Here is a 27,266-nt window from a genome sequence, read left to right on the forward strand (position 1 = left end):
AATGATCCTCGCGACACAATTTTCGTTCAAAGTAAACAAAATTCAAAGTTTAGCCTCATGTTTTACCAAATAATAAAATTTGGTATGCTTTATAGAATCTAACTTCAGGTAGGTTTAAAAAACTCGACTAAAAATTACAAGCAGGAGACATTTCGGGGAATTTTTTATCGAAGTATTTTAAAAAAATTCTTAAAAATTTAATTTTTAAGGAATTGGCTAACTGATACCAATTTTTCTTCGTGATGATTTATTATATAATAAAATGAAAAAAATAAGCAAAAATGTAAAAATTTAAATCGCGTGGAGTATTTTAAATTCTTCAAAAAATATTTAATTTAATTAAATTTTAAAATAAATTGGAGCTGTTTTTTCTTTTTTTATGGTATTCTATGTATTTATGCTTTAATACATATGCTCACGAAATTTTAAGTCTCTAGTGTGAAAAAAAAAGTAACTTAACGTCCACCGTTCCCTTAAAAATTGTGACACATTTAAGATTAAAAAAATTAAATTAATGTATTCAACAAACATGTTTTGAGCTCTGATGCATTGGTGCCTCAGACACTTAAATTACCGCAAGAAGTGTAAAATAGTTCGTCACTTCAGAATTTGCACCGAAAATCTGAAAACAACGAAAAACAGAAATCAACCTTAAAAAACAAAAAGCAAGGTTTGAATATAAAAATAAACGGTCTTAAAAATGTGCACTAAGCTTAAATTCAGAAGGATAGTTTTGAAAAACATTCCTAAAGGAAATCATCTGCAATTAAACAGTAAACTAGCATTTACTTTTAGAAATCATGTTATTTAAGCAAGTAAACGCTCGAATGCGAAACATTTAACTTATTATGCATTTTTTATAACGTTTTGCACGTTAATTAAGCAGATGGTTTATGAATGCTGACTCTTAGTAAATTTTTAAACCTAAGTTTTGAGTTAAATTATTTTTGTGATTATAATCTGTTTGTTGTTTTAAATTTCAAGTGGATCTTAAGAGCAAAAACTATGTCATTTCAACCACTGGCAAGAAACTAAATCAAAGCGCACTGCTGGGCGAAGGGTAATTTAGATTAAGTCTTGTTGCCTGGAGCAGCCCTGAAATTAATACTCTCATAGTAAACATTGAGTAAAATGATGTTTTCGCGAATCTGAAGTGCAAAAGGGCGAAAATCTACTTTAATTGCACTTTAAATTGATATATATATATAATTATTTTGTACAATTCATCTAAATTGAGGGAGTGTTTATGCTATGCATTAAGTAAAAGTTACTTTTTGGTAGGACCAGTTTGAAATGTTTCCAGAAGTTGCTGTCATCCTTGGAGGAGTTTAAATTTTGTTTCATTGCTCGATAAATATTTTCATCAAGCAGAAATAATTTTAGCACAGTAGCGGTTTGATGCACTTATTGAAATGCAAAGAGATTCGCCTTTTAAGAAGTTGTCACAACAACTTGAAAAGTTAATTATCGGAGACTTTTGGTATTATTCTAAATGGTAATACAATCTCCCCCCCCAAAGAAATATATTAATATTAATTTTTTTAAAGTTTTATTCAGTGAAAACGCATAATTTATTATTTATGTATGGTGACCAACAAATGAACACTAAGCACAGTTTCGGTTTCAGAAATTCAAAATATCGTTAAGAACTGCAGCATTTGAAAAATTGCATAAAAATATGTTTATTGATACGTGTAATTACTAAAAACAAAACTTTCAGAATTTTTAAAATTTTGCTTCAGTTTCTCTTTTTTCTTTTGGAGGGACTGGGGGGGGGGGGGCGGAGTGCAGCATCCTAGTATAGTTTAGAACGTTTCTAGAAGAATTAATTATTTACCCTCGGATCCCCGTTCCGAAATACCGGGTCTTAAAATCTGCTGAAATTTTAAGAAAAGTCGCCAAATTTAGCAAGTTTTGGTGAGAAATGGAAGACATGGTTAATGCGCTGTGCAGAGGGATGTCCTACATTATAGAGAAAGTGAAATCGCAGGCTATCTTCAATTTTTTTGCCAAGTCTTTAAATTTCAGCGCTTTTCCTGAAATTTCGGCTTACTTTAAGACCTTATATTTTGATAAGAGGGCAAATAATTTTTGTTTATTTTTTCATTATTTCACAGTAGTAAAGGGACACTTAGTAAAGGAAAAAAACAAAACCCTTATTTAAAAAAAAAATACCTGTTCATTTTCAGGATGTGTTCATTCAATAGTCAGACTGACTTGAATAATTTAATTTCAATACTTCACTACTGAAACTAAAAAAAAGAAAGTTTGAAAAGGCCACTGATTGACTCTTACTTTGACCATTTCGCTATTCATCGACATTTCGACAACGTTCACGGTAAAATTTTTTCTCCATCCAACCTCATCAAAAGTGATGTTGCCTGTGAGTCCAGTTAAATCTGTCTGAAAAAAGAACAAAATCAAAAGTGAAACGAAATCAATGCGTCTGACTAAACTACATTTTAATCTAACGAACTGCCTTTCTACTAAAATGTCTACAGGCGCATTTATCAATTGAATCTGAATTGCTTTCAGGAAAATCGCTGTTGGATTTTCACACATCTGAAAATACACGCAAAAATATTTCTGTTTCATAGATGGAAGCGGAATTCTTTTTAGAATATAATAACAGAGTTATCACTTACTCATTTTTCACGAAGTCCAGTGTAGTGTTCATCGTAGCGAGAAAACGAGAATATTTTTTTTAATCGCTGATTTGATTTATGATACTTGCATTGCTAAATCTTTTAGAGAATTTTGATCAATATGAAGTATTACGTCTGTGACGCTTTGAAATAAAAATAGGGAGTTTTTGAGCATTTAAAAAATTTTACTTTGTTCCATTCCACGAAAAAGTTATCCCTTTGTCTCGCATATGACGGTTCATATATTTCATTAAAAGTAATAATTTCAAAGGCCAATGTACAAAATTTTTGCGTAAGAAATCACACGTAAGTTTTTAATTTTTAAGCAGAAAAAATTTGTTCATTAATATTTTAAAGTATTTTTTTAATGAAATATATGAGGCGTTACGAGCGGGACAAAATGGCCGTTTTTCGTAGATTTTCCCCTTTTCTGTTTAAAAGTTATCCAATATGTTTTTTCGGATCAACAGTTTACTGTTCACTTTGGCGTCACTAAGATACTTTCTTTGCCCGTTTAATTATCTTTCGATGATATGAAAATTACACCTGACAATTTTCACTGTAAAAACGATTCAGAAACGTTCCTGAAAAATAATGGGCAGCTGATGTGTCCAATTTCTTCCAGTAACATATCTTGGAAAAACCTATAATGCTTTCCGCTAAAGGTCAGTAACCTTTCTGAAATTAACCTTGAAACTTTATGAAGACGTGCGAAATCTGCCCTGGTAAAGCCAGTCATGTCTCTAGAACCTTCTAGAAAAATTAAGTAGGTTCAGTATAATTGATTAGAACCTTCCTACTTTACCAAGAAGGCTCCATAAATATCAGAGCGACCACGGCTAAAGCTGTGCAAGAAGGAACCAAGCATATCTCTTGCCTGCAATTCCCGCCTTGCAAAGCTGTAGCTATCCATTGACGTTTTCGCTCTCATTGGGAGCTTAGTCAGTCTGGACAAGCCGTAAGCAACTTTAGGCCGATACACTTAATAAACACGCTCATTGAATCTTTAAACTGGTTGCTAAAAATATTTTCCACAACAGTGACAAGTCTGCACGCGTGCAACTTGTAGCGATTCAGGAAACTTTTTTGTGATGATACTTGTTTTTACGGGGAAATAGGTGAAAACGTGTGAAATCCCGAGACGTTCCACGGAAATAGCCAGTAACGTTTCGGAATTTTTTTACAGTGTTTTAATGAGATGAAATTTTTTTTTTTCCATTTTTCAAAAACAGCAAAATAACGCTTTACATTTTGCCTCCCCCCCACTCGAAGAAACCTTTTCTTATCTTTATAAAAACTAAATGAAAAACACAATAGGAGCCGTATCAAACAAGATTATCATCAATGGTTTTTTTTACAGAACTGCAATGGATAAAATCCCAAGCATTTCGAACGACTCACGAAAATCAGCAAAACGATTCTAAATATTTTTTACTCCAAGAAACCATTTCTTAACTTCATAAAAACTAAAGAAAAAACACCACAGAAGTCGTACAAAATCACAAAATATAATCATCAACAATGATTTTGCATAGAACTGCAATTGATAAAAACCCACGCATTTCGAACGTCTCACGAAATTGAGCAAAATGACTCTAAATTTTTTTATATTCCAAGAAATCTTTTCTTAACTTCAAAAAATCTAAATGAAAAACAACATAGAAGTCGTATTACTTAACTACGACTTCTACGACTTCTTAACTACGAACTAGTACTCAATATCACACAACATGATGACCAACAATGGTTTCGTATAGAACTGCCATTGATAAAAACTCACACATTTCGAACTGCTCACGAAATCTTTAAATGACGTTTGTTTTGGAAAGTAATTAAGTAAAGAGAAAAGTCCTTGAGACAGTTAAATGCCCGCAGCTACTTTAGTTAAATGCCTGAATTGTTTTCAAGACAAAAAGATAGCACGATTTTACTCTTTTATTAAGAGAAAAGAGAGTCCGAGTTAGAGCAACGTCTAAAAGCATTTTTCTTCTCGCAATGTGATTAAATTTTTTTTTCTACGCTTTCAATGTGAACAATTTAGATAAAAGTTGGGAAAAGTACTAAATGCAAAAGAACTTCATGTTTGTTGTAAAATGCAAACACTTAAACTCGAGTTTGTTAATGATCTTAAGCTCTTAGAACTTAGTTCTTGAATTTCTTGTGTAACAATAAAATTTGAAGAATAACTAGCATTAGTCCCGTGTTGCAAAATTTTGGAAAACGTAGAAAGCTTGGGAAAAATGAGATGAGAAAAGCGAAAGGGCTAAACAGGTAAGGAAAGCGGGAAACCAAGCCCATTATTGATAGAGTTTGTTTTTCTGTTATATCTTAGACGTACACACATGAACATACATTAAATTCCGTCAAGTCGACACGTCAATGCCGACAAGTCGTAAAACATTGTACGAACAACATGTTGAAGAACGCATGGCTTGACACATCGAAACCAACTGAAAAATGGGTTCATACTAGTGCTGCGTCAACGTTGCTGCCTGTCAGATGAAACAATAGCCTTTAATAAAAAAACATTTTTTATCAAAAATAAAAAAGGTTCTTTATTTTCAAATTTATAAATTGTGTATTTTTCGTTTTCTACAAAAAAGTGCAAAACAAAAAAAAAAAAAGTTTTTCTTTCAGCTATATGTTATTTAATTTTATATTATGCACTATATCTGTAAAAATTGTATAAGCCTCTAAAATGCGCAATTTATTCTGAACTGCATATCGAAATCTGAATAGCCATCAATTTTTTTCAATAGTATAAAAGAACTTGCAGGTCATTACTAGTAGAACGCATAAAAAAATTACATTGTAAACAGTTGCATTGTGGTTGAGACTGATGTTCAATGAATGTATTCCTATAGTAGTTTGTAAAATAATGACTACATACGCAATAATTGTACATGATCCAAGTAAGAAATAGTCTATTAAAATCTTAATAATAATGCTTTGTCCAGTGTGTTTTAAAAGCAGAGCTGAAGTAAAATTAAACTATTCGAAATAGTTCACATTCTAATGAGCAGGATGACACTAAAGCTAAATTATAGATGGATTCTTGTATTTCTAAGAGATATAACTCTCAAAACAGAATTCTTCTTCGCAATTCCCTTTTCTAATAGCTAGAACGGCAATTCAATTGAACGGCAAAAACCACATTGCTTATTAAATATTTCTATGAGTCGTGATGGTTTAACAAAATTAAACATTATTTTCCGTTCATGTTAAGAGAAGATTTCGAATGCAATATAGTAATTAGAACTTCGAATTAAAAATGCATCCCCCCCAAAAAAAATTATTTAATCGCTTATTCGAATAGCAAAATGTAATCAAAATGTTAATTTCACTAAAAAAAGAAGGTTTAACGATTGAAATGCTAAAATTATCGCATCTCGATTCCAGATTGTTTGTGAAAATCGATTCTGAATGTAAATATATGAAAGAAAAATGCTTAGTTGCTCATTTATTCTAACGATTAAGAAAATCAATAATTTTCAACTTTACTTACTTCTGACGTGAGCACTTAAGTAACAAAAATTTATTTAATGAAGATTTTGAGCAAAAGTATTTCTGAAGCAAACAATATAGAGGGATAGATAGACTTCGTTTTAGAAAGAAAGCATTTTAACTATTTCAAGATTACATTTTCTGTTCTCTTATGATTTTTGATGGGAAAGAGAAAGTCTATAAATGATAACGCATTTAAATTGTTTGCTTCAATTTAAAACATTTTTTTTTTGCTCTTATGTTGATCGCTCTTATCTATTGAAATAATCAATAAATCAATGCTCAATAAGGAGCATTTTTAAAAATAAAACTCATAAAATTTAATGTTTGGACCAGTAAAGTGAAAGTTAAGTAAATATATGCGTAAGAGTTTCCTTAAAATAATGAATAAAAACGGATACCTAGAATATGGCCCCATGCTTTTAGCTTCATACAAAACACAAGTATAGCTCAATGCCTCAATGTATACATATTTTTAATGCTTTGATTCCTGGGTCATTTCACAAAAATGTCAACTCGTGGGCCAAAGTTTCAAACTAAACCAATATTAATGTGTTATGCATCATTTGAAAGGAAACATTCTAGATTTTTGAATCTGGTAACAGTCTTTTCAAGATGGATGTCTTGTGTAGAATATTTACTACTTGGAGATAGATCTTCAGGAATTACATGTAAATACTACCTATAAACCATTCAAGAAACGTGCCTTGCAATTTTTTAAGCATACATTTGATTCAAATAATTTTTTTCCAATTATTGCTTATATTTTGAACTTTCAGTTTCTTTAATTTCTTTCATTGAATTTTTAATTTTTTTCGCTCTGAGCTTAATTTGGATCCTGCGTTGAACTACCTGTTACGTTCGTCATAAAACGCGTGGTTTTACCTTCCACACTTTTTATAGCACTCTAAAAAGAAAGATTGTGCTTTATTCTCTTCTCAAGAGCTACCTAGAATGCATTTGAAACATTGAATTTTTATTAAATTACTAGCTGTACCCGACGCGCGTTGCTACGCCAACAAAAAAATACATCATTATACTGATTTTCATGACAATCGGTTGAACGGGGCAGAAGTTGCTACTCTGCAGTGCCACCTGGTGGCGAGTGGCTTCAATGAGCATATTATGCACCTTCTCCGTGGAAAAATACATATATATAGCAATTTTCATAATAATCGGTCCAGGTATCAAGTGAAGCCGGGACTATACTCAAATTTTGTACTCACGCAGTTTGCAAGATCAATCAATCGCTAAAAATATCAAATAGAAAAAGTTTTAAATACCCCCGTTGCATGAAAAGTCATAAAACAATAAAGAAAGAATTTATTTGTTCAAACTCAAGAAAATGGCAACAGCTAACTTCTTATCAATGAGATCTTTCACGCGAATTAATTTCTGCAGCCGATAATGTTATTCGTATTTATCCAATGGATTGTGACTTAAATTGGAATAAAAAAGGAACGATCGATCGGATTTTTTTCGAACTGGTCTATAAACATTCCTAGTACCAAAAATAACAAACGGTGAAAGTTTCAGCCAAATTTGCTGGGTAGTTTTTGAGTTCATGGATGACATACAGACAAACATTCATTTATATATATATAGATTTATACGATTCGTTATTAGTGTGATGAAAGTAATTGCTCGAAACAACACTGCATCTTTCGAACGTTTAGTTCAATAAGAAACAAATGAAATTTATATTTTAAAATAATAAAGTTTTTTTAATGTCATCGTATAATATTCTTAAATTTGGACATTAAATAACTCGATTTCAACACTTGTTTGGGGAATTTTCTTGTGTAGTATGTTATTTAAAAAACGGCAGAACTAAAAAACGAGTTTAAGCAGAGCAAGAATGGCAGGTAATCAAATATAAAATAACAGGAAAAAAAAGCAGTAGAGCGTATGCGAATGTTAAGGCAAAGTAAAAATAACGATAAGAAAATCAAGAAGAAAGAGACTGATTGATCAAAAATGAGAACGCAGTAAACTTAATCGCTGGGAAGCTAAAGTTATAACTTTGAATAGAATCGTAAACCCATGTAACTTTGCCTTTCTCAATATGCTGCTAAGATTGTGGAAAGACTCAAGAAACATGCTCGTCCAGGTAGTCCCAGAATAAAATAGGCTCTTATATGTTACCTTTATAGATAATGATAATAATAATAATAATATTAATATTGGAATTACGGTGGCAGAAATGAAAGTCAAAAAAGTTCCTGAAAGAAGCCTTCTTGGTAAAACAATCTTTACAGCTGCACCGTAAAAAAATTCAGACACGTTACTGAGCATTTCCGTGTAACGTTTCGGGATTTTAATGGTTTTCGTCCACTTCCTGGAAATATCAAGTATCATTGTCAAAAAGTTTCCTGAATTGCTACAAGTTGCAGGAATGCAGACTTCTCTCTGTTGTAAAAATATTTATAGCTCCCAGTTTAAAGATTAACTGAGAGTATTTATAAGGTGTATCGACTTTAATTCAGTTACCGCTCGTCCTGACTCATTAAGTTCCCAGAGGGAGTGAATAAGTCTTTGGACTACTGAGATTTGCCAGAATTGCAATTCTGGCTTAGCTTTAGCCATGATTGTAATACCTCTTCTGGAGCTGTTATATTATTCCTATCTCAGATTCCTTTGAAGTTCTAGAGACATGACTGGCTTTAATCGAGAAGGTTTCCAGATTTTTCAGAATAATTTCAAAAAGGTTACTGAATTTAAGGGGAAAACTTTCCTGGTTTTTGCGAGATATGTTACTGGCTGAAAATGGGCACATCAGCTGCCTATTATTTTCCAGGAACGTTTCTGAATCGTTTTTACAGTGTGAGTTTTTTTGTTTTGAAAAGAAGATGACAGTTCTGGGTAGTTAGTGGTAGTTATCAGGGAAAAGATATTCTGCTTGTGCGTGATAAAAAACAATTGTGTGTCATATAGATCCATGCTAGTAGTGAAAACCTTATCTTGTGTCTGTTTTTTTGTCATTCTGAACTGTCACTTTACCCGCACGTTTTCTCTCAAGCTCTTGTCATTTATGTGCCTGACTTAGGCATATTTACAACAGAATAGTATATTATGCTGAACAAAATATATTATAAGCAACGATAAAGCTAAACATTACTCCAAATCCGCTTTTTAATTGTTGCCAAAAACAATGAAAAATAATAATAATTATAAAGTTAATTTTGGTAATAAAAATCATAAAACTAAATTCAAAGCTAAACCTTAGCAATGTGTATTCGCTTTTAAGCTGATAACTTGACTTGAATCAAAGAAATCTTCGAAAACCTACACTATTTGAAAAGTTCAAAATGCCCAAAATCCACAAACATATGTTTGCTTAAGTTTAGCCTAGAAATTAATTTGTTAAATTTATTTACAAAACTAACTTTATAATTTCTATCATTTTCATTATTTTTGTCAAAAATTAAAAAATAACTACGTCACTTCCGTCACAAAAAAGGGTGGGATCAGAAATTCAAAGTCCTCGCATAAAAACTTTCATTCAAATAAGAGAAGAAAAAAATTAATTTTTCACAAAGCAAATAAGCAAGCATTTATTTAATCGAGTTGAATATATGTTGACAGAAGTGTTAATTTTGAAACAAAGTATCAGTGCTTACTTATTAATTAATATTTAGACACGTACCTGTCCAAAACTAAACGAGTCTATTTCTAAAATGTTCGTTACGGTTACGTTCGTCACACGCCATATTTTGAATAAATTTTCGTTTTCTATTAGATTATAAACAAAAATGATTATTAATCTGCACGAAAAATGAAGTTTAGGAATGACAATAACTCAATACACTATTTTCACAATAAAATCTACCTAAACTTTAGAGAAATTGAGAGCTAAATTTCATGTTGCAAATTCAAGGTCGCAAAAATGTTACGTTCGTCACAATGTAGTTATTTAGTTTTAAAAACCAAAATATGTGATTTATACCATGTTTTCTCGTATTAAGTATTACACAGAATATTCTTTCACCAAATTCCGAAAAGCACAAGTAAATGATGATTAAACGTTCAAAACTCTTGTTATGGAACGAAACAGAGTCTCTGAATATTACGTTCGTCACGATGGAACGACTCTCTTGTGGCTGCATACGCGTGTCTAAATAAAAATGATTTGAATGCCTGCTATTAGCGCATATACACGTCCAGCAAAAACTATCGATGTGACTAACTGGCGTATATGTGCTTCTGGTGAAAAGTATCAACCTGGTCTATGGTTGCAAATATGACTCTAACGAAAACCTTCGGTGTGGCATATGGGCGAATATGTTTGTTCAGCAGAAACCACCGGTGTGGCCTATGGGTGTGCAATGTGACCGGCGCAAGCCAACGGTGTAGACTATGGACCAGTGACAGCTCCTCTATATGAGACATTCAGAGCTAAAGTTAATCAAGTACATTTCAACTCAATCCACTTTAGCTCTGAACGCCTCATTCAAGAACGTAACATTTCGTCGCCAAAATCTACAATTAGAGCTAAAGTGAATCAAGTCGAGATGGACTTGATCCGCTTTAGCTCTGAATGCCTCATATGTGCACATGAGCACGTGAACTCCCAAAGAAAACAAGCAAATAAAATCATTAAAGATTGAAATAGAAGGTAATTTAATACACTACCAGATACAATTTGTTAATTTCCAAGAACTATCTTTTTTTTCCAGCCCGCTAAATACGTAATAAAAGTTGTATTGCTGAATAAAAACCCTTGGCTTTCGATCGCACTTGCGATCAAGAACTGTGATTCAAAGCAAGTTTTGGCTGCAAAAGCGTTCGAGAAATGGAAAGAGAAAAGACCATTGTATAATATTTCGGTAGCACGTTTTTAGTGTGCTTTTAACGAAAGGTTGCCATATTTGATTACTTATCAAAATATTTTTATATTTGACTCCCGGCTAAATTTAGCCGTCACGACTTCAAGTAAGTGAAAAAATTTTAATGCGTGGTAATTGAATTTGGCTGATACGTATAAATTTCAGAAATCATATACAGTAAACTCCCGATTATCGGCGGTTAGCTTATCCGCGGTTCGGATTATCAGCGGGTCTTATTACATTTTCATCAACGACGACTATGTCGTCATAACGTCAATACGAAATGCAGTGCTATCTATTTTCGTTCAAAATAACGGTTTTAATCAGTGCCAATTAAACTTGACTAGCTCGCCTTTGCGTGTAAACTGCTTGCAGTTATGAACTTTAGCTTTCACTGTTATAACCAGAGGTTCCAGACGAGTGAATATATTCCCCCTAAGGTGAAAGCATGGTGACCAAGGGTGCCATACTGGCCGGGAAGTAAAGCAGAGGTGCGAAAATAGCAGACAGTCGTAGACAGGGGTGCCAAAACAGCAAGCAATCGCTAAATGACTTGCTGGCGCATGCGCTTCCGGCATACATTCACCATTCAACCACTTCAATATGGCGGACGAATGATAGGTTGCACTACGCGTGGCTTCTACGTCTTTCACATTGAATGAAGTACACTATTGGATTAAATCTCAACTTTTGTAGGATAATTCTTTAAAATAACAAGTAAGTACAGCTTTTGATCACTTTGTAGCTTTTAGGGCTTTCAAACATAGTTAGAAGTACGTTTAATGCTTTTCAGTTACCGTTAGTCCGTTACGATACCGTAGTACCGTTAGTTGTTTATTTTCAGGTTACCGTTACTGTCGTGAAAATTCCATCATTCAAAACGCTACTAAATGTATCTATCATTATTTTCTTGATTACTCGATAAGCAACATTTAATCACCGAAATAGTAACCGCAATGTTATTTTCAATAATCAACAAGTGAGAACCTAAATAAAAATGATTCTTGTGCTTTGTGTAGCGAGCGCAAAAAATAAAAAAGAAATCTCTCTCCGTCTATCTTTTTCTTTTGCTTTTTCGTTCAAGTGTTTGAATCATTTCCTGTTAGCGGTTATTCGATAGTGTTAGGAATTTCTTTAAATTTTTAACTGTCGAAAAATTTTATGCGCATTTTATTTTATTGTTATTTTGACTGAAATTTTGAACGTTTGAGAAACGATTTTGTTTTTCCGTAACTTTAATATCCCAGAATATTTTTGGCTGTTCATGTAAATAATTCATAAGTACATCTACACTTTACTTTCAGTGCGGTTATTTCTCACAAATGATCATTAACTTAACTATGATTAGTCAAATAATTACTCGTCTTTAACTTTAAATATATTTGTGACAATTCTTTGATACCAAATAAAGTCTGTAGATATTTATTGTTTTATTCATTTTTAATACTACTTTGTAAAAAAAAAAAAAAAAAAAACTCATCAGTACGCAGAATTTTTTCACAAGTTTTTTACCGCCCCGAGAGTTATTATAATTATTATTATTTATTTTATTTATTTTTAAGAAAAAGATAAAAATTTCACAGGTCCGCAATGTTTTTCATTTGTTTTTACCGACCCGTGGGTCAAAAGAGGTTGAGAAACACTGATGTAGAGAACGATCAGATGAATTAAAGCAATGAGCACTTCTTAACTATGTTGAAAACTCTGAAATATGGTCAAATGCTGTAATTACAAGTTTTAATCATTTCCAGTACTGAATTCATGCAATGTGAAAAGTGTGCAAAACGTAGACTATCATGAATCAAAACAAAACTATTAAAAAAAGAAAAATACACAACTGTATTCAAAAACGCACACAATACGGGGGAGGGGGGGGAGGATCTACAGGTAAGGGTGCCATTTCTCTCTCCGAAGGTTCATTCTTTTCACCCCGGCTGCCTATTTTTTAAAAGGTGCCTGTTTTTCACCCTAGTTAGAGGTGCAATTTCGGCTCCGTATTAGGTGCCGCTGGTGAACAAGCGTTTCACCCCTGAAAGGTGCCGAATGCAACCTGTAGTTTTAACAGTGTTTACACTATTTTTTTTTTACATTCAATATTATAGATTTTAGCTATAATTTAAATGTATGTGTGAGTGTTATTCATATTTTTTTAGAGCTATTATATATCAATTTTTGCCGATTATTCGGATAATCCGCTGTTTTCGCCTATCTGCAGTTACCGGACCACCCTATTCCGTGGATATTCGGGAGTTACTGTATTGGCTTTTTTTTCCACTACTTTAATTTTCATTCGTAAAAAGTCATTAAAACAGTGTTTTTAACAGTTGACCAAAGCTACGACAAATTAAGCGCTCCAATCATTCGCTTAGTAGAAAATGAATATGATTAATGACATGCTTAAATTCACTAAAAATGTTATTTATTGGTTGCCTTAAAAATAAATAAATAAATAAAATTAAGGAAATAAAAAATATACGCTTCGCGCTTTCGTCCCACAGACCCAGGTTCAATTGACATATTAGGCACGGTTGACTCAGCCTGTCATCCCTTCGGTGGGTAGATAAAATAACTACCAAGCGTGCTTGGGAACTAAACCTTGGGAGTTCCACGTTCGATTGACCACCTAACCGGATCATCTGCCGCTCACCCCAGAGCCCTTAGTCTCGTAAACTGAGATGGGTGCAGTTCGTCTTCACCTCCATACACTGTAAAAACGATTCAGAAACGTTCCTGAAAAATAATAGGCAGCTGATGTGCCCAATTTCTTCCAGTAACATATCTTGGAAAAATCAGGAACGTTTCCTGCTGAAAGTCAGTAACCTTTCTGAAATTAACCTTGAAACTTTATGAAGAAGTGCGAAATCTCCCCTGTTAAAGTCAGTCATGTCTCTAGAGCAATCGGGAAAACTTAAGTTTAGTGTCATTGATTAGTACCTTCCTGATTTACCAAGAAAGCTCCATAAAAATCAGAGCGACATGGCCAAAACTATGCAAGAAGGAACCAAGCAAATCTCTTGTCTGCAACTCCTGCCTCGCTGCCCTTGACTTTTTCGCTCTCACGGGAGCTTAGTCAACATAGAGCCCCTTGAAAAAGACAGGCTGACTTATCCGACATTTTGGTTCCAAGACAGAATTGGATCCAACCTCGTTTCTAGTATTTATAAATACGTCATAATATTCGCTGGTTGCTAAGTCGTAAAATAATTGATGATAAGTTGAGTAAAATGTCACTTTAGGTAAATTTTGAAAGATAACTTCGTTTACAAATTCAGCTAAAATGTATCGGGAAATGTTTACGGTAATAAACCTCATTTTCATACCTTATTTGTTTTTAATTTGTATTAATTAAATTGTATTCATCCACAAAATAAAATAATCAAACATCAATCGGGCAACACACCTAAAGTTTGGACACCAGTTTTCTGCAATGAGGCTTTTGTACAAATGTTTATTTTTTTCGCCCGATAATTTTGGAACCAAAATGTCGGATAAGTCAGCTCCCCTTATATAGGAGCCTTAAGTCAACATGGTCAGCCCGTAAGCAACCCTAGGCCGATACACTTAATAAACACGCTCATTCAATTTTTAAACTGGTAGCTAAAAATATTTTCCACAACAGTGAAAAATCTGCTCGCGTGCAACTTGTAGCGATTCAGGAAGCGTTTTTGTGAAAATACTTGTTTTTGCGGGGAAATAGTTGAAAACGTCTGAAATTCCGAGACGTTCCACGGAAATAACCAGTAACGTTTCGGATTTTTTTTTACAGTGTATGCACTGTAAAAAAATTCCGAAACGTTACTGGATATTTCCGTGTCACGTTTCGGGATTTTAATGGTTTTTATCCACTTCCTCGAAAAATTAAGTATTCTTGACAAAAAGTTTCCTGAATTGCTACAAGTCGCAAGAATGCAGACTTTTCACTGTTGTGAAAAATATTTTTAGCTCCCAGTTTAAAGATTAATTGAGCGTATTTATAAAGTGTAACGGCTCTACTTAACATACAGCTCGTCCATGCTAATTAAACTCCCAAAGGGGGCGAAAAAGTGTGGACTGGACTGCATTGCTTTGCAAGAATTGTAGGAAAGTAAATTTCTCGTTACTTACTTGCAATTCTGGCATAGCTTTGGCCGTGTTAGCAATAATGCTCTTTTAATTTCCTTGATAAATCAGAATGATGCCAAGATATTATTTCCACGGACACGACTGGTTTTAAACGGAAAGATTTCTGAATTTTTCAGGAGGCATCCAGGATAATATTAGGAAGGTTACTGAATTTTGCGGAAAAAGTTCCTGGAATTTGCAAGATATGTTACTGGCAGATATTGGGCACATCAGCTGCCCATTATTTTCCAGGAACATTTCTGAATCGTTTTTGCAGTGTGGGCTGATGCGCCACTGAGGTTGGTAAATCAAATAAGATAAATAAATGATGATGATGTCGTGTCTATGATAATGTGCATTTATATGGCTCCGAAGCTGTCGTAGACAGCCTTTGCAACTTCAACAGCCTTATCTGTACAGAGTAGGTGCACTGGGTCTTCTAAGCCGATGTTAAAAAGAGATAAATAAATAAAATAAATTAAAAAAATATTCAAGAAATTCAAGAATTATAATAAAAATAGTAAAAATGTAAGTAACGTCGTATCTGCCTATTTAATAATTTTTGTAAATCTTCATTTAAATAATCCACCAGCCGCCACTGCTTGGAACGCAAATACTCATTCGGCGATCATTTAGGCAGTTTACTGCTGTCTCATGTGTATGTTCCGGAATTGATTCTCTCGTTTATGTCCAAAAGAAACTGACAGAAATCTCGTTGCTTAGCAACAAGAAGAAATGAAATCTCGTTTATTTTATAACTATCAAATAATGGCGTTTTGAAACACTTGAATAAAATGTTTTAGCTCGAAGCAGCTCAAATCAGGTTTTGAAGCCTACAGCTTCACAGGTAATGGGTTTTCGGGGCATTTCGATTACTTTATAATTCACGCAAATCTTTGTGATTTATTTTGATTTTTTAAAAGATAAATGGATCACAAAACACACACGAATTATTCATACGGTATGCAATATTTATTAATATGAAATACGCATAAAATTTTACTTGGGAGGAAAAAAAAAACATTTTAGATTCTATCGACGACTTAGGCAAGAAGAGAAAATTAGGATTTAACTTTTTACTGTTAGAGTGAAATACTACAGAGAGTAAACGCGGAAAATACTCATATTTATTTTTATTATCAACAGTTTACTTCTGATACGAAAGCAAAATGCGTCAAAATAATATAATGCCTTTTGTTAAATTAACATAAATGAATAAGGTCTGAATTAACAATTTGTTAACGATAACTAGAGTGACCCCAAAAGCACTGGCTCTACTGGATATTACCTGGTACATTTTAAGGCTTGTACGTAGCATAAATAAGTACCACTAGTAATGGGCAGGTTTGTCTTGTATTATCGATATCAAGTTTGAAGTCGAGATTTCAGGAACACCATCGGTACACTAAAAAAATTCCGAAACGTTACTGGTTATCTCCGTGGAACGTTTCGGGATTTCAGAGGTTTTCACCTATTTCCCCGCAAAATCACGTATCTTCGCAAAAAAGTTTCCTGAATTGCTAAGAGATGCACGAATGCAGACATTTCACTGGTGTGAAAGATATTTTTTGCTACCAGTTTAAAGAATGACTTAGCATGTTTATAAAGTGTATCGGCTTCAATTTGATCACGGCCCGTCTAGGTTGACTGAACTCCCAATGGGAGCAAGTAAGTCACTGGATAGCTGCAGGACTTGCAGGCAATTATTCGCGCAGCTTTGGCCATTGTCGCGGTAATGCTTCTGGACCGTTCTTGGTAAACCAAGAAGGTTCTAATCAAATACATTAAACCTGTGTAATTTTTGCAGAAGGTTCACGACTGGCTTTAACAGGGGATATTTCCCAGCATTTCAGGAAGGTTACTCACTTGTATCGGAAAACGTTCCTGGTTTTTGTAAGAAATGTTACTGGTTGAAATTGGGCACATCAGCTGCCTATTATTTTCCAGGAACGTTTCTGAATTGTTTTTACAGTGTAGATTTTCAAAATAGTATCTATAAAGAACACATCCATCACATTTTTTCTGATCATAAGTTTTGATCTACAGTGTGATTTATTATGGTAATGCTTCTCGGTACTAAGAGTGAGTTTTGTTTGCATTTAAGTTTTTGAAGGGTTTCTTACATAAGGACCTGACATTGCTGTGTTTTTTTGAAAATCAGATCGTAGTTTTATTAGTAGGTATTCATATTCTTCAGCTTTTTTCCCTATCATTTTGGTATATTTTTGCCATTAGTTAAGATATTTAAGATCCATAATGAGTCAATTTAAAGTAAGTATTTTAGTTATGGGCACACATGACCATAATTAATTTTTTAGCCATTCCTACTCAAAATGATTGTTACGGTTCGTTGACAAACCATACGATCAAGTTGGCAAGCCATTAATAATAATAATAATAATTATTATTATTATTATTAAACCGCTGCAATAGAATAGTTCTATTGATTTTATTTATTTTTAAAATTTTTGTTGTTGTCCAGACGAACATTTCAAATTGATTTGTAAGTTTTCCATTTTTTAATTGTAATGGTGCTGGAATTGGTTAGTCAAGATATTTTAAATTTGACTATATTGTAAGAAAAAACAAGTGTTATAATATTGATGAATACTTTTTTAGTGTATTTCCTGAAAATAATTGAATTCAGTTATCGTGACCATTTCTAGTACTATGGTCACGATATGACCATAATACACAGAATGGACCATAACAGGTTAAACCAGTGTAACTGGCCAAACCATTGTAACTGGCCAAACCATTGTAACTGGCCAAACTATTGTAACTGGTCAAACCAATTTATTTCAAGTTAATCAAAATTTTACAGCTATAAAAATGCAATTTCTGAGTTGTAAAGTCATTAGAATGATTTTTTGCCACCGACTAGTCCTTCAACATTTGCATCCAAATGAAAAAAAAAAAAAAAAAACTCTTAAGCATGCCCATAACTAGTCATTTACCCTGCGTATCAAAGTAATGAAATAAATATCAAAACAAAAGCTTTTTACTTTGTTATGAGCGTAGAGAATAATAATGAAGAAAAATAGTTACCTTTTCAAAAACCTCGTTATTCTATCTCCATGTTCCCATGGCATGACAGGTGATTGCTGACAGTTTATACCTTTTGTTCCATTATTATAAACTTCTCCTCTTCGGAAATTGTTGCGAAAGAGATCAGGCTTTTTCTTTAACAGGCGGTTAAAAGTCTCCAACATAACTTTTGTGGCATCGTACATCAAAGCAACTTCCGTCTATGAATTTAAATTAAAAGATAACGGATTATTCTTTTTTAAATCATTTAGTATTTTTCATCAACGATTAGTTTAAAGTAACATATTTTGTAGATAATAAAAAAGAAAAAATGCATCCCCAATTATTTTTACAAGTCATTATTTATGATAAAAAAGTAAGTCAAACATATTTTAATGAACTTTATTGAGGAAAGTGAAATGGTGAAATATTTTTCCAATTTACAACGCCACCTATCTAGCTATATTTTATGTGTGTTCTTAAGTATATAGTTGATTTCAGTCAAAAAATGAATAGTTGTGAAGGCAAATGAATAGTTGTTAAGGTACATAAGTCATTTTCAAAATTTGATGCACATATTATAATATGTTTTGGCTTTTCAAAAAAATATTTTTATTAAAATAAAATAATACGATTTTTGTAATTAACAGTTAAGTATTAAGGGGTCACAGTACCTTTCAGACATTTTTTAAAAAAATTAAGTAAATTTTATATTTTTTTGAAACCATAACATTCATACTTATTTCGTAATCAATAATTTATTTTCAAAATTTAAAAATAGTGCCTGCTTTTTTAAAAAATTCAAAAAAATTGAAGAAAACTTCAATATTTTAAAATCCTAAAGGCTTTTTTATTTTGCACTAATTAAAAAAAAAGTTTTTTGCTAAACGATCACTATAATCATTTATAAAAATCTGTGCATTTATTTGCTTATGAGTTTATTAGAAAATTTTCTGTGATTAATTATGTAATAAATCGAAGTTTATTTTTATTTTAAATTGGTCTTTAAAGGTTTAACATGCTCTAAAAATTTGAGTAATTTATAAAATACTTATCCAATGCACAGTTTTGTCAAATATGTTGTCCCAAATGTAAAAAGTATTTTTTTTAAAGCTGTATCTTTAATAGAAAAAAATCCTTAGGGATTCTAATGACATGAAAACACAAAAAAAAACCATCATCGAGAAAAAGTAATTTAAAGTTTTTGTTTTGCATAAGAACACATAGCGAGAATGGCCTAAAACCACTCATAAATTTTTAAATATTTGAACTAAAGCAATGAAACTTTTCCTCTGTGTTCAGAATAGTTTTTAGTTTTGAAATAAGCAATAATATTTTTTTTTGATCGTTTTATCATTTTTGAGGTACTTTAACCCCTTAATTGAGATTAACAGATGTCCAATGCAGTACTCATTTAGTTTAGATATTAGGCATGCTTTTATCATGTTTAATAAAATTTGTCAGGTATAAGTGGGGCAAAATGTAGGGTAGGGCGGGAATGGTTGAGCATAGGGGCAAGTTGAGCAATCGATATATCTCGAAAACTATTCACCGTACGTGTATGCATTGAATGGCGGAAAGAAAGGGTTATGAAAGGGGAACTCATCGCACGATCTTTAATTGCAGTTCGACAAATGGGAGAAATATACGTGCACACTATTTATTTTGTGACAGAAAAATAAAAAACTCATTTGCCGCAGTTTTTCGTCTGAATTAGTCCAATATTATCTGTTTTCTGTCAGGCAAGTTTTATTCTTTCATAAATTTACTGTACTTTTGATATGTATAGGGATTCTGGGTATAATTCGGGCCGTTTTTTCGTAATCTCACTTTTATTTTAAGACTTTGGCTTGGGATTAGTTGAGCAAGTACTGCTCAATTGACCCTCGCGACTTAAAACAAAAGTAGTAATATATTTTTTGCTTTTATTAGATGCGGACTTATAAAAGGAAAACTACACAATGTTCTTACACTACTGACGACTTGAATAATGCTGCAAAGGCTGTCAATGATGATGAAAAAAGTGTGAATGCCGCCGCAAAATAATTCGGTATCAAGCAGATGACTTTGAAAAGATTTTTGAAGAATTTAAAAGGTGGTGATTCATTCTTGGGTTATGCAAAACCGAGGCAAGTTTTTTCTTCCCAACAAGAGGACTATAAAAAGAATACTTGCTGCAAATGGCATCAATCTGTTATGGATTTTCCCCAAAAGATTTCATCGCCTTGCCTACGAGTGTGCTGTTAAATTTAGCATTAATATTCTATCCGCTTGGACTCTAAATAAGATGGCAGGAAAAGATATGCTTACAAAGTTTTTAAAACGAAATCCGGAACTATCCATCCGAAAACCAGAACCATTTCAATTAGTTCGAAAAAAAAATACTTTTGTTAAATAAATAGTTTTGTTCAATAAATAATATAAAAGTTTTGTTAAATTGTCACTAAAAAACTATGAATAAAGAGTTGATTTTCACACAGAAATTTTATTTCATCTCTAGTTATCATTTATCCTATGGTTTGGCTAGACATTATAAGTGCTCAACTTGCCCCATACCCTTGCTCAACGCACCCCATCTATAGGGTACGTTGAGCAAGTTTGACTTTTTGCATTCCGACGGCTGTAGCTCTTAAACATGTGCTATTAGCAACAAGTTACTATGGACACTTTTGAAAAGGGATACATTACTAAGCCATCAAGTTGCATGACAATCGATTGAGACTTATCGTTGAGGAGCTATATCCGCTCAAGTGAAAAATTGCTCAACTAGCAGCGCCCTATCCTACAGAGCAAAGAAAAATGGTTCATCTCGTTTACGTATTCATTTATTTATTAAATCGTTCATGCAGTCATTCATTCACTAATTCATTTACATTCCCCCCCCTCTCTCTTTATTGATTCATTCACTTATTTTGTTATTTATTTACTTATTTCATTCACATCATTTTTTCTCATGCATTAATCAATTAAATTATTCGTTTATTGTTTCATTATTTATTCATTCATTCTAAAAATCAAGTAGAAAATAAAGTACAATCTCCTTTATCCGGACTAACTGATGCGGGCTAACTGGCAATGCGGATAATTGAAAATTTGGATAATCTGGCTAGTTTGTGTAATAAACAAAGCAAATCTTTAAATTGACTTACCATTCATGACCGAAAAACATATTTTGTTGTAAATTTAGGGGTGATGGTTTGAAAGACATTAAAAAAAAAAAAATGTCAAAACATTTTTTCACTTCCTAAAAAGGAGTGAGCCGTCGTCTTCTGGTTCATATGCGTGCGTCGTTTGAATGAACCACGGTCAATTCTAACGCTTTATCATTCATTTCAGCATCAGTGGTGTTTGTCAGATTACCATAATCTAATGTACAATCTATATAGGAGCTGTGCATTTAATCAAAGTAGAATGCGAATTCTTACCGTAATTATAGTTACTTTCTTGCTTGATCATATTTTTTTTTAAAAGCTGTCCATTTATTCCGGATAATCCGAAGATCTGGATGAGCGAAGGCCGGAAAAACGAGAAACTACTGTATTTCATTAGACTTTTTTTTTTAACTTTGCTCCCCACAATAAATAAATAAATGAATAAAATGAAAAATAAAATATCCACTTTTTTTTGCAGGTGCAAATTTACTGTCAAAGATAAAATTAATGTTTCAATACAAGATTTATTATGAAATACATTGTTCTTGCTTTCTGCACTGTGACTTGCAGAACACATTTCCAATTTGTTCATTTTGAAAAATGTTAGCTATTTTAACTCTTTCACTTTGCACCAAATTCCCCAACATTATTATTTTGGTAATGTAATCAAGTGCTTATTATAGTTTTTAAATGTTGAACTCAAAAGCTTAAGGTGCAAAAAGCAAAGATTTGGATGTTTTCTGAGCAGTTTCCTCGGATGACTTGACACGCGAACGCCTCACGTTTTTTTTTTTTTTTGCACTTAAAAAGGGGTTCCTTAAACCCACAATAATGTGTCTGAAATCAGTTGCTAATTTGTGCTTCAGCTACATTGTACTTACTGTTGTTACTTTGCTGCACAAAGGTATTTATTCATTTCATGAACTAAGAGTAATTAGTTTTTTAAATTTTCATATGAATTAAAAGAGTAGAGGAAAAAAAAGGGGGGGGGGGTGGAGGGTGTGCTTGAGAAGAGAAATATTTAAAAGTGAAATATATTTTAAAATTAGAAGTGTGATTCTTAATTTCTGCCAATTTGTAGAAATTACTTCTGATGAATGAACACCTAACAAATTTGAACAAATTCAATCGGAATATTTGTTAGAGAAACCAAGATTTAAAATCAATCCGACTAATGACAGAGGGTTTAAGAGTATAAACATGCAAATAGAACTAAGCATTTTAAAGCTCAAAATTATAGGAAATATTAAAACAAAAAGTACAGCATTTGTTTTGTATGTTTTCAGCTTTTCTTTGATAGGTTGAGAGAATTGAAATACGAAACTTTTTATTAATTATCTAAACGTGTCTCTAATTATTTTCACTTATCGTCGCTTTCAAATTATGGAGTAAGAGGCCATGAGCGTCAGACCTACGTCATAGTATAAAAGGCTCAAAATTTTTCTGCGCAAGCACATCACAGTAGGTAAGAAAGGTTCGCTATTATTTAAGCTGACTCGTGCTTGCTTTGGCAGGATATAGCAAATGTTGCGTGAAAAACGGAGTCATTCCTCCTCCTCGTGTATATGACCTCGTTGTCTCCACTCGACCATCTCCGATTTGAACGAAATTTTAGTGCAGACATGCCTTTGAAACTCACCTGTACAAATTTTCAGCTTCCAAGATCGAAATCCTGAGGATCAAGGTTCGATTAAGAAAAGGGCTCCAAAATGGCAGATCAGCTGCCATGTTTAGCACGGTTTCCCTATTGGAGGCCAATTCGGAGCCCACTTTTTTCTTCTTTTCGAGGTGTCTTAGATCTTCATGTTTTGTCTCTTGGAAGCTGAAAATTTGCATAGGTTAGTTTCAAAGACTCCTGCCCCCATGCACCGTAAAAACGATTCAGAAACGTTCCTGGAAAATGATAGGCAGCTGATGCGCCCAATTTCAACCAGTAACATTTTTTTACAAAAACCAGGAACGTTTTCAGATACAAGGGAGTAACCTTCCTGAAATGCTGGGAAATATCCCATGTTAAAGCCGGTCGTGAACCTTCTAAAAAAATAAATAGGTTTAATGTATTTGATTAGAACCTTCCTGGTTTACCAAGAAAGGTCCAGCAGCATTACCGCGACCATGGCCAAAGCTGCGCGAATAATTGCAAGCAAGATCCAACCGTATTTCTCGCCTGCAATTCCTGCCTCGCAAAGCTGCAGCTATCCAGTGACTTATTTGCTCCCATTGGGTGTTCAGTCAATCTGGACGGGCCGTGGTCAAGTTGAAGCCGATACACCTTATAAACATGCTCAGTCATTCTTTAAACTGGTAGCAAAAAATATCTTTCACACCAGTTAAATGTCTGCATTCGTGCATCTTTTAGCAATTCAGGAAAATTTTTTGCGAAGATACTTGATTTTGCGGGGAAATAGGTGAAACCCTCTGAAATCCCGAAACGTTCCACGGAGATAACCAGTAACGTTTCGGAATTTTTTTACAGTGTGTCTGCACCTCAATAGAATGTCCTCTAAGTCGGAGATGGTTGGATGGGGACCATTAGGTCACGTGACATGACATGAATCAATGACGCTTAGTTTTAGCAGCAATTTTTCGCAACTTTACTACCTGTTTCCAGCCAAAGTCAGCGCGGCTCAGTTTAAATAATAGTGAACTTTTTTTAAATGCTGTGATGCCATTATGCAGAAAAAATTTGGGCCTTTATACTATGATATAGGTTTCTGCACTGATGGGCCCTTGGACTATTGCTGTCGAGTCCAGATAATCCAAGTTGATCGGGACTGACATCCACTCAGATTACTGAATACTGAGAAAATTCGGACTACATATTAAAATCGAAAAGACATTTAGGCTTCTTTTACAGCCAAAGAGTTGAGTGATAACATGTCGAAAAAAATAACGAGAGCAGAGATTGGTAAAAAATATATTTTTAGTCACACCCCTTCGAAGCAAAGGAAAGTGGCGAAGAAAAGAACAAAATGCAAGAAAAACCGGCTCAACAGGCCGAGAAAGACTTAAAGCTTAGGGGGTACGTCGATGGGAGGTCACTCGAGTTCTCCGATCAATAGTTGTTGGCATGCGTGCATGTTCGTGTGTTATTCGGTAAAATTCGAAGTTGATTCGAAAAATTGAATATCTCTTCCCCCCTCCCCCCACACAAACATTAAAGTTCGGGGTTCTCCCTCCTAAAGCACTCGAGAGAAATCAAGGAAAAAAACCTCGATTTGTACGCTATCTTGAATTAACAGGACTCTGATGCATAGAGTTTTTAAGTTTTACTATTACTCCATTTTCATACTTGCTTCGTTATAAAGTAACAAGATAAACTTTTCACAGCTTTTGCTGCCCAAATGTTGGAAAAACATAACAGAATTCTGAAAAATCAAATATTGTTTCCAATGAACGAAAAACTTCAAATCCCGAGAAAATGGAGACTAAGCAGAGTGGTTCAAGTAAAAGATTTAACTTTTAATACGCCTTTCAAAATCAGGGAAATACTCCAGTGAGATATTTTAAAAACAAAATCCTAAATGATCTAAATTTAGACTTTAATGCTCACATTTCAAATTAAGTATTTTAATCATTAAAATAAACATGATCAGAGTTAATGGAACGGTTCATTGTTGTTTCATTAATTGCATGAGCACAAAAAAAAAAGTAACACGTATAAAAATTTGAAAAGTTGAACTTCTTAATAGTTCAAATATTGTTTTCATTTAAGGTTGTGAAAAAGTGCTAATCAGTACAGCTTATGCCTCATTACTTACATATATTCAAAATAATCGATCATATTTATCGAAAATAGAGTAAAACTAAGAGTACAACTAGTCACTCTCACATCAAAACAAATCAAAACCGATACCACCTTGCCGGTGAAAACTTATAATCTAACATTCAACCCAGCTGATTACTTTTAAGAAAGTTCTTAATGAAGCTGTCTTTATGTCAGCCAAACAAAACTTTTGTAACTTTTTATCAAATGCGACACCAAAATCTTCCTTGATATCTTCCCCTTTCACGAACATAAATAACCCAACCTGTTTAAAAAAAATCCTCGACGGAAAAGAAAACAAAAGAGCTTTAGGTTAAAGAACACAAATAATCCTCCAAGAAAATACAAGCAAAAGATACGCCCACGAAAGAATGAACTCTTTGATAGAAACCCCCAAAAGAAGATTCTGTCACCGTAATGTGTTGAGATCCTCCTCCAGGCCATCTGTAAGGATCTAGGGACTTCCACGCGGTTAAGAATTCCCGAACTTCGGGTCTGGTTTCTTGCAGCATTTGGAATCCAGTGGCATTGACAGCTCCGTGTGGAAGTAAAGCAGCGTTCCAGTCATCTTCAATTATCTGGGAAAAGAAACAGTTCAATGAAGGTGTTTTCATTTTCTGCAAGGGTTAAATTTTATATCCTGATGAATTTGCTGTCAATTTCAGGTTAAAATCAGCATAGATGACATACCTTTCTCGAAAGAAAATTAGTGATCGCCTCTAGACGAAAATTCAAATTTCTCAGCTAGTCGCCAGTGGATGATTGACACATTTAATTTAATAGCGACTTTTATTTTTTATTTTTAGTTATTTATTCATTTTTTTTTATCGTTAGTACCTTTTTATCATACTCTTTTTTTTTGACGAAAACATGGTTATTGAGATTTAACTGCTACGCTAGACATATGAGTATTTATAAAATATGGAATAAAAGTGCTTCAACCATCAATTTCTGAAGGAAAAAAAAATAAAGTAAGCGTACAAAGAATTTTTTTATCCGTTGGTGATCTGGAATACTATATGATAACTTGGAATCGTTTTTACATCGCAAACTAAGTGCGACGAAATAGAAAATACTTCTTAATAAAAAATGAATGAAGTAATATTTGCCTGTGGCCGCTAGGGTTGTATAAAAGTGGCCAGCTAAGAATCTTGTTTGGTCATCAAAGTAAAAAAAAATAGTCTCCAAGTGGCTAATGGCGATGAATTATATTCGCGCCTATTCGCCTCTTGCCACCAGGCGACTAAATAGAAAAAATGTGGCAACAAAAAGTTTAGCATGATTCGATACTTTGTCACCATCTTCCTCAACCATACCTGTGCTATCATTTAACGCTAATGCCATTTATTTGTTACATTAATCTTTATTTAAAGCAGTGGTGCACAACCTTCTTTTAACTGAGAAGCGCACCTCTTATTAAAATGAATATTACAAGCTAAACTCAATTTATTCAACACTCAAAAAATTTCAATACCTTTAAATTTATCTTCTTAACATGTGAAAACATGGAAAAGGAAGCCAAGAATTGTTATAGTAAACATAACTGCATGCTTATGTTATTATTAAGAAGCTTTCACTGTTGTTTAGAAACCAATCACCGAATGAGGAAGTTTACCTACTTTGGAAAGTTCCAGAACATAATTTTTGATTCGTAATATTAAACAAAACAACGGGCCACATGTATCAGCATATATGGACCGCAGGTCAAGGTTAGACGCCTCTAATTTAAGGTATCAGACCATGTTTGGAGCAAGTTTTCTGGCGCTAGTAATATAGTTATACATATTTGTAATATAAACTTCCTCAATCCATGTGCACGGATGTGACATTTTTACGTAGGGTTGGTAGAGAGAAGTGGGTCGCTGGGATAAGTGGATCTTCCTACTAAAACTGAAATATATATACATGAAATACACCGCCAGCTCAAGCAATTCCAGCCGAGGACTGCAGTTTCCTGCTTATTAGCACTCATCAGTCCTGGCATAGGAGTGTCTGAAGTGAAGGTGGAAAACCTCTTGAGGAAGCCAAAAGTGCCAAATAAACTGGTAGCTAATACGAGCTTGTTTTTGTGATTCCTCCCCCCCCCCCATTTATAAGCCTCAGCCACTACTGATGTTTGGCAGCGTTTGTTATGCTTATTACTCTTACGTACCAGCTTTTTTTTTTTTTTTAAATTTTGAAAAACAGTTTTGAAAAAAAAAAAAAAAAGATAAAAAGCGGTGGTGTGGGGGTGGGGCTTACCAAT

At 33.4% G+C, this 27,266-nt stretch overlaps 1 protein-coding gene across 1 annotated transcript in view; it reads right to left on the reverse strand.

Annotated features, from left to right (window-relative positions):
• The window catches only part of LOC129219450 (glutamate receptor 1-like), a 225,786-nt gene that overhangs the window by 34,114 nt on the left and 164,406 nt on the right, over positions 1 to 27,266 (reverse strand). Inside the window, exons 5-8 of the mRNA XM_054853845.1 lie at positions 25,435 to 25,599; positions 18,125 to 18,324; positions 9,435 to 9,439; positions 2,296 to 2,399 (exon numbers count right to left, since the gene is read on the reverse strand). Of these exons, the coding sequence (XP_054709820.1) occupies positions 2,296 to 2,399; positions 9,435 to 9,439; positions 18,125 to 18,324; positions 25,435 to 25,599 (474 nt within the window). The remainder of the gene's footprint in view (positions 1 to 2,295; positions 2,400 to 9,434; positions 9,440 to 18,124; positions 18,325 to 25,434; positions 25,600 to 27,266) is intronic.

This window comes from Uloborus diversus, chromosome 3 (assembly GCF_026930045.1).
Source record: "Uloborus diversus isolate 005 chromosome 3, Udiv.v.3.1, whole genome shotgun sequence".
NCBI lineage: Eukaryota > Metazoa > Arthropoda > Arachnida > Araneae > Uloboridae > Uloborus > Uloborus diversus.